Here is an 8838-nt window from a genome sequence, read left to right as displayed (position 1 = left end):
TTTCCTCTCTACATTTACAATCTGTGAATCCCCATCTTGTGCCTTTTGATTGATTGATTTTGATTTCCTTTTCCATTAATGGGAGAAGTGGATTGGGTAAGACTATGGAGGGGAGGGACTTCGGATTAAAACAGTTCTCTGCACTGCCTGGGCTTCTTAATTATGAGGAGGTCACATTGGTTTGATGTCTTAGTCCTAGACTCCTCTCTGCTTATGGCTTGCTTGAGTGCCACACCTCAAAGGGCTGCAGAGTGGGAGGGAGGGGAGGGACCATCTGTTTCTCGTTCGTGAAGAAGAAATATTTTCTCAGCCCATTGTGCAGATGAGCAGATCTCCAATGAAAGTGCCATTTGCCAATAAACTTGTATGCCTCCAGCTTCCCAGAGTCCTGGGTGCCCTTGTCTGTCTCCTGGGTAAGTCTTATTGTCTTTACTTGTGTTACCTTCGTGGGCCCTTCAGCCTTGAGCCCATGAGGAGGGTATCAATGGGGTCTCTTCAAACTCTCTAGCCTAAACTCTTGGCTCTGAGAGATGCTTGGCCAGCTACAGCAGAATAGAGCCCTTAGTGAGCAATGGGGAGGGGAGATCTTCTTAACTCTTGGCCTCATAGGCTGCTTTGGGTGGAGGGGAAGGTTGAAATTTATTACAGGGGAAAAATAAAAGTGACAGAATGGAAGTTCATAGAACTGAGACTGAGAGGTAGGGTTGGGGTTGGTGCTGCTAGGATTGACCCTTTGACTATAGAAGTAAGGAGAAAGGGGCATCTTTATTTAGGTTACTTCCAGGAACCTCATTCCCTGCCACCTCACTTAAGGAGGCTGGTTTGAATATTGATTCAGAGTAGTTTTTCCATGCCTGGGGTGAAGCCCCTAAGCCTGCAAGACATAGTTTCTCTTTTAAAATATATCCTCTATCTTTGGGTCACAGAGCCTTTTCTGCACATCCCAGATCCACCAAATTATATTTAACACAGAGATAGCTATTATCTCTCCTAAAGCTTCTGTCTCCACTCAAAAGGTCCCCATATTCCACTTTTAAAGTTGAAATTTATAGCAGCTGACTCTGCTTCCTCTGTATTATTTTAGAAGATGATGCCCCACCCCACCCCTAATATATCACTAATGATTTTTCTACCTATGTTTTTTTTAAACTGCCCTTAGACTTGTTCCTACCCTTAACCTTCTCATGGTCTGAGTCTCGGCTCTCCTGTCTGTGAAACGGTTCAAATGTAAAAAAACCCTATTTAGGTTTTTAATGCCCTTCCTAACATGTCCCCTTTCTTTCCTTTCCAGTCTTTTTACGTGCTACTCACTGCTTCCTCCAGCCCCCTGCTGTGTGATATAGTAACATTGGCCTTCGTGAGCAAGACACTCCATCTCCTGACTCCTGGAACAGTGTCTCCCTTCTTATCTTCCCCTCTAGCTTCTCTGGCTCCCTTTGATCTCTGTTTGAATGCTACCTTCTGAAAGAAGCTTTTCCCAGTTCTCCTTAATGCTTCTCTTTCCAGATCTGGAGAAGGATAAACACTATACCAAAGTTTCAGAACTGAAGAGAGAGTATTATACAAACCAGATCAGGGAAATGAATTTCTATTCTTGGTTATTAAATGTCTGGAAAAGGAAGTGGTGATCAGTCTAATAACCCTATCCAAGATGAAAATGTGTTCATCTCATTTTCATCTTGGATAGGGTTATTAGACTGATAGATCAGGAGAATGCTATAGCTAGAGTTTACTTAGATTTCTACAAAGCATTTGACGTAGTTGTAGTCTTCTTGTCGACGAGATAGAATTCTTCTTGTGGGGCTATCCAGTAGGTAGATTTGGGAAGATATTAAATGGCCAGACTCATAGAATAGGTATTAATGATTCAATGTCAACTTGGAAGGAGGTATTCAGGAGGATGTATTAGGCATATCTATATAGTGTATCTATGCTTGGGCCTTTCCTATTTGACATTTTAATCAGTGACTTCAGTAAAGGTATGGAAGGCATGCTTATCCAGTTTGCAATGGTAGATACATAGTGGTAAGGATAGTTAATAGGTTGGATAACAGAATTAGGATCCAAAAAGATCTTGACAGGTTAGAATACTGGGTCAATTTTTTTTTAACCAGACTTGTGATTTCATTGCTCCAGGGATCTCCCATTGAGGAACTACTTCCATTAATGCAGATCGGTGCTTTCTCTTCTATGTGTTTCTTTGGGAGTCTCCTACAGACACTAAGAAGGTTGAATAGCCAGCCTAAGGCAAAGGTGGGACTTGAACCCATGCCTTCTTGTCTCTGAGGCCATACCTTATAAATACAGAATGGCAGAGTCCTGCCTAGAGTGTATGGGAAAACACCTCGGGATTTTAGTGCCTGAATTGTTAGTGTGATGGTAGCTCAAAAAAATATGATCTCAGGCTGCATTAAGAGATTTATAGTGTTCAAGATTAAGGAAGTGAGAGTTCCCCATTTGGAATATTGTACTTTGCTCTGAATTCTATATCTCAGGAAGGATGTTGATGAGTTGGAAGGTAGCCAGGGGGTGACAAGCCCTTAGACCATATGGTATGAGGCTTGATTGAGGGCACCAAGTATATAGAGAGTAGAGAAGAGAAGGTGGGGGTGGCGTGGGAATACAACAACTCTCTTTAAGTACACAAGGGGTTTTCATCTGGAGGAGCAATTAGATTTATTCTGTTTGGCCCAAGAGGATGGAATCAGCAGCAATAGGTGGAAGAAAATTTAGGCTTGATGTCATGAAAAACTTTTTTTTTTTTTGGCAGGGGGAAGGCAAGGCAATTGGGGTTAAGTGACTTGCCCAAGGTCACACAGCTAGGAAGTGTGTCAAGTGTCTGAGCCTGGATTTGAACTCAGGTCCTCCTGACTCCAGAGCTAGTGCTGTACTCACTGCACCACCTAGCTGCCACCAGGAAAAAGCTTCTTAATAATTAGAACTTTTAAAAAGTGGAAAGGGCTGCCTTGGGAGGTGTTTGAATTTTCCTACCTTGCAGGTCTTTAAGTAGAGGGCAGATGACCCCTTGTTGGGCGTATTGCAGTGGACACTTCCTTTGGGTCTGGCTTGGACTAGATGGCTAACGAGGTCCCTTCCAATTCTAGCATTCTATGATTCTGTGACAAATAAAACGATTTTGTGGGAGTGAGGGTGGGGAGGGCAAGGCAAGAAGATTAGAGAATGGAGATAGATGCTGTATAGTCCCACTCTCCCCATCCCCCATGATTATTAAAGGTGATATAAAGTAATCAAAGGGCACTTCTTCCTCTTTTCAATACACTAATCCCTTCAGGAAATGGGGAAACAGAGTGCTTTCCTTGGGTGGATCAATACTCTAACCTAGGGGTGAGGAACCTGTGGCCTTGAGATAACATGTGGCCTTCTAGGTCCTTGGATGCGTCCTTTTGACTGAGTCCAAGTTTACGGAACAAATCCTTTTATTAAGGGGATTTGTTCTGTGAAGTTTGGATTCAGTCACAGGGCCTCACTTGAGGACTTAGAGGGCCACATGTGGCCATGAGGCTGTAGGTTCCCCACGCACGCAGTCTCTTTGGTGGTTGAGGGAAGGCAATAATCTTAACTAGACATGAGATATTTCTTCTTTTAAGTACTGTTATACTCTTGACTATTTCCTGGAATCTTAGCTTTCGTTCTTGACTTTTTCATGCATTCTCCTAAGAGAAAGATGTTAAGCCTAAGAAAAAGTTAAAAAGGGCCTTTAGTGCAGGGCATTATTTCCTCTGAAGTTTGATTAAGCTCTACTTAACTTTTCTTCCTTCAGATAAGTTTGGAAAGAACTCTAGACTGGAGAAATGTATTTCTTAACATTACCAGTTGACCTAAAAACCCCTTTAACATGCTTCCACACCCGCTTGTCAATATCCTTCCTAAAAGGTGGCACCCACAGCTGAACACACTACCCCACATGGGTTCTAACCAAGGCAGAGTACAGCATGTTCCTTCCATGTTGTGGGTGTTAGTTTTCTCTTTGTCTGCCAATGAGACTCTGTTTACTCATGTGGACCTTGTAGACGCCTAAAACCTACAGATCTTTCTCAGACAAATTGCTATTTAACTGAGCCTCTCCCATCTTATGCTTGTGAAGTTTATTTTTTGAATCCAAAGACAGACACATCTGAGTTTCCCTGGTATTCTATCTTTTCCCAGGACCTCACTTGGTCCATCTCTACCTGGGCTACTGTTTTCTGGTGCTCAAAAAAAAATATTCCAGGTATCTTTGGTGTAGTAGACTGGAATTCAGGAAACCTGGGTACAAGTTCACGGTTCTACAATTTACTAGCTGTCTGACAGCTGTAAAGTGGAGATAATAATGCTTGTCCTACCTACCACACTGAGTTGTTATAAGGAAAATTCTTTGTAAAATATAAAACATAAATATGATTGTTATTATCACGTGAGCTACAATCAAGTTGGCCACCTCTAAGGCAGTTGACAGTTTCTTCCTGAGAGTCCCCCCTGTGCAGAGTTTTATATGGAGCTTGGAAGGATGGCAAGAGGGCACAAGAGGCTTGAACTCTCCCTTTAAGCAGCTCTGCAGGAGGAACTGAGCCCTAGAGTCCAGGTTCTCCTGATCTGCCATACTCAGAGCCACAGAGCTAGGTTCAAATGAACAGAGTTTTGACTTGCTTCATGGGATAACTATAAGAATCATCCTAGAGCACCAGTCCTGGAGTCAGGAGGACCTGAGTTCAAATCCGGCCTCAGACACTTGACACATTTACTAGCTGTGTGACCTTGGGCAAGTCACTTAACCCCAATTGCCTTGCCTTCCTCCTTCCAAAAAAAAAAAAGAATCATCCTTTATACTTGCATAAAAAGCTGAATTTGGTGACAAAACTGTGTACCTGTCCAATACCTGTCTGTGCTTAAGCTATGATCAAGATTGCTCCGGCTGCAAAGGCCATAGACATCTTAAATTCAACATGTCCCAAACTGAACCCATGACTTTTCCCCCAAACCCTGTCCTCTTCCTAACTTCCTTATTACTGTTGAAGGTCCCACCATCCTCCCAAGTCATCCAGGCTTGCAAATTAACTGTCATGCTTGACTCCCCACTCTCTCACTCCCTATATCCAATCTGTTGCTAAGGCTTGTTGATTTTTCCCTTCATAACATCTGTTGTACATGCCCTCTTTTCTTCTTGGACACAAGTTGTGTTCGTCCTTCGTTCATTTTCAAAGAGAACCATGACATCAGGGAAATGATGACATGATTTGCAGTTGACTTTGATTTGAGTGAGGGAGGGCTATGCAAGGTTACCAGCCTCACTTAGTCCTCCAGGGCCATCTGGCTCCAGTGGCCTGATATTCGCCAGGACAACTAGAGATGGCCCAGGATGCATTGGGAGACCCTGGCCCTTCCAGACTAAGGTCTTTTCAGGTTCTCACTTTGAGTGAGGTAACACCCATTCAGTGAAGAGGCCTTTTTCACAACAGTGGTCCAGTCCCTTGTCACCTCTTGCCTAGGCTATTGTAACAGCCTGCTGTTGGTTGGCCTGCACCAAGTTTCTCCCCATTTCAGTCCATTCTCACTCAGCTGTAAAAGTAATTTTCCTAAAGTCTAACCATGTCATCAACCTCCTTTTCCCCCAACTCAGTAAACTGCAGGGGGTTCCTATCACCTCTAGGGTCAAATAGAAAATCCAAAAAACAGAAACAAAACCCTTGTAACAAAGAGGCATAATCTAACTAGTTTTCCTGACTTGTTTAACGTTAGTGCAATGGCAACTGGGTGGTGCCATAGTGCACAGAGTGCCAGGCCTGGAATCAGGAAGACTCATCTTCCTGCGTTCAAATACAGCCTCAGACACTTACTAGCTATGTGACCCTGGGCAAGTCACTTAACCCTGTTTGCCTCAATTCCTCTTCTGTAAAATGAACTAGAGAAGGAAATAGCAAATCCCTCTAATATCTTTGCCAAGAAAATTCCAAATGGGGTCACAAAGAGTCAGATATGACTGAACAACAAGAGTAAGGCAAGCATTCAAAGCCCTTGTAACCTACCTCTCCATCCTAAAAGCTGCACACCTATAGCTTCTCCTAGACTGGCACGTCCTCTAGTTGATACAGGTGTTTGTTCTCAGGAATTTTGGAAAAACCGAGATCAGCTGCTTTGACCCACTGTAGACACTTCTACTGAGAGTGGTTTCCAAATACACTTCAAATTTCAGGAGATCAATGTCTGCATCAAGGGGTGTTGGGTGGAGGAGTGGGGGAGGGGGAAAGGAGGAAGAAGGTAAGGGAAGTTGGGGTTGGTATTTTTCTTTTCTCAGTTCTATTATAAATATTAACCTTCATTTCTGGTTCCAACTGCTTCCTGGCTGACTGTTCATCGACTGTGTAGGACTCTGACCAATTTTATTTCTTTTAAAATTTTGAGCTTAGCAAATACCAAAGTGAGAAATTCCATATACATGTGTAGAACGGACATGAAAGTGCAGATCACCTTTCTATAGTGCTTGCTTTTTTTTTGAACTTATAGTAAATTCAGCATGTTAAATTCAGTAGACTGTCCTGGACTACACTCCACTCTCACCCCAGTGAGACAGACCTTTCCTGCTAATCTTCTAGGTTATCTTGGGCTGGAAAATTATTTCACTCCATCCTTTTGTTGGTTCTGCTGCACCAGAATTGATTTCGAGACATTTTTTTTTCTTTTTAAAATTTATTTATTTATTTTTAGTTTTCAACATTCACTTTTATGAGATTTCGAGTTCTAAATTTTCCCCCTCCCCATGAGAACATGCATTCTGATATAGACTATACATGCACAATCATATTAAACATATTTCCGCATGAGTCACGTTGTGAAAGAAGAATCAGAACAAAAGGAAGAAGCCATAAAAAAGAAGAGAAAATAGTATGCTTCAATCTGCATTCAGACTCCATACTTCTTTTTCTGGATGTGGGTAGCATTTTCCATCATGAGTCTTTTGGAATTATCTTTATTCATTGCATTGCTAAGAAGAGATAAGTCTATCAAAGATGGTAATCGTACAATGTGGCTGCTAGTATGTACAATGTTCTCCTGGTTCTGCTCACTTCACTCAGCATCCATTCATGTAAGTCTTTCCAGGGTTTTCTGAAGTCTGCCTGTTCATTATTTCTTTTTTTTTTTAATTTTTAATTTTTTATTTATTTATTTTTAGTTTACCACACACGGTTCTACATAGTTTGAGTTCCAGATTTTCTCGAGGCATTATTTTAAAGTTGTTTGGAGGGCAATTTGGGAGAGCTTAAGGCAGGAGTGGGGAACCTGTGGCTTGGGGCCACATGTGGCCTTCTAGGTCCTTGGGTGCAGCCTTTTGACTGAGTCCAAGTTTTACAGAACAAATTCTTTTATTAAGGGGATTTGTTCTGTGAAGTTTAGATTCAGTCAAAGGGCCATACTTGAGGACCTAGAGAGCCATATGTGGCCTTGAGGCTGAAGGTTCCACTCCCCTGGCTTAGGGCATTCTGCTTGACCTTATCCCTTCTACCTCCCATCCCCATTGGAAAAAAAGAAAAAGAAAACTAAAACTCTTGTAACAAATATGCATTGTCTAAGCAAGTTTTTTTTTTTGGCTTGTTCAACATTAATGGAATGTGGGACGTAGGCCAGTATAGACCAGACACATACAGAGTATGACCCCACTCTGCACCATTTGTCATTTTGCCTTGTTTGTTACTTTGTATATTTGAATTTCCCCTTCTCTCCTATCAGTTTAAAAAGCATATCATTTCCTTCTCAGTGTCTCAGCTACCAAGTGGTACCTGAACTTGCCTCATTCTCACAAAGTGGAAGGGACCAAAGAGATGGTGATGATTCGGGGCAAGCGTTGATTCCCAGATTGGCCTCTTCCCCAGCAGCCCAGCCTGACTCAGCTCATAGAACCCTTACCCATTTTAAAAGTAGCTTGTGTCAAATATCATCAGGAAGGGAAATCTATTTGTCTCAGTTCATTCCCACTTTCATTACTTCTAAAGCTGTCCTGCTTGTCCTTATCCTACCCACCTCCCACCCCCCATTGGGGAATGGCTGAACAAATTGTTGTACATAAATGCAATGGAATATTATTACAGATATGCATTTCTGGGCACGTCCACTATGTGGATTTGTTTTGCTTGACTTGGATTATTTGTTAAAAGAATTTTTCTTCCTTCCTTTTGCTCAGTTAATTGGTGAGAGGTGGGGTGGTGAAATGGTATTGTTGCAACAGTGAGGTCAAAGAAGAGGATAGGAGAGAACAGAAGGAAATTCAGAAAGAAGCGCAGACAAGTAGGATAGTTTTGAATGCAGTGTGTAGAATTTATTATATACTTTTCATTAAAAGGCAAAGAGTGTGAAATTGAGATTCATGATTTCATACAGAATCCTCTTTTTGTTCTGCTGTATGCATAGAAATGTTCTTTTTTGGGGGTATTTTAAATCCAGAATAAAAAAATTAAAAAGAGAGAAGATAGGGGAACAAAATGAAGATGTTGGGAAAATGTATTGCATGTGAATAGGTTGAAAAAGTGTTTTTTATCTGTTGTACTCAGAGCAGGGATAAATATTTGGAGAGATGAGGAACATCATGGCTTATCTTAGAGACATCAGGACCTAAATTGAACAATCTCTTCTCCAGAAATCTGAGAATATTTTCTGGAGGAGCCAGGGCTAAGTTATGGTCAGTAGAGCTATAATCACAGGCCGAGTGCAGGCGGGGGCCCCCAGGGTCAGCTCTGGGATTAGTACGTATGGGTATGGCTTTCATCTGAGGCCAATATTCTGCAAAGGTGCACAATGTCATAAATCTGTTGCCCTTTGGGCAGAGTGAAGGTCTCCTGGAATAGTAAG

General features: G+C 42.0%; 1 protein-coding gene across 1 annotated transcript in view; it reads left to right on the top strand.

Moving 5' to 3' along the window:
• The first annotated feature begins 278 nt into the window (after nt 1-278).
• LOC118845708 (SLAM family member 7-like) overlaps nt 279-8838 on the top strand; it is a 28933-nt gene continuing 20373 nt past the window's right edge. Inside the window, exon 1 of the mRNA XM_036753713.1 lies at nt 279-413. Coding sequence (XP_036609608.1) covers nt 323-413 — 91 coding nt within the window. The 5' untranslated portion in view covers nt 279-322. The remainder of the gene's footprint in view (nt 414-8838) is intronic.

Source organism: Trichosurus vulpecula, chromosome 4 (assembly GCF_011100635.1).
Source record: "Trichosurus vulpecula isolate mTriVul1 chromosome 4, mTriVul1.pri, whole genome shotgun sequence".
Classification (NCBI taxonomy): Eukaryota; Metazoa; Chordata; class Mammalia; order Diprotodontia; family Phalangeridae; genus Trichosurus; species Trichosurus vulpecula.
This window is presented reverse-complemented; position numbering and strand designations above follow the sequence as displayed.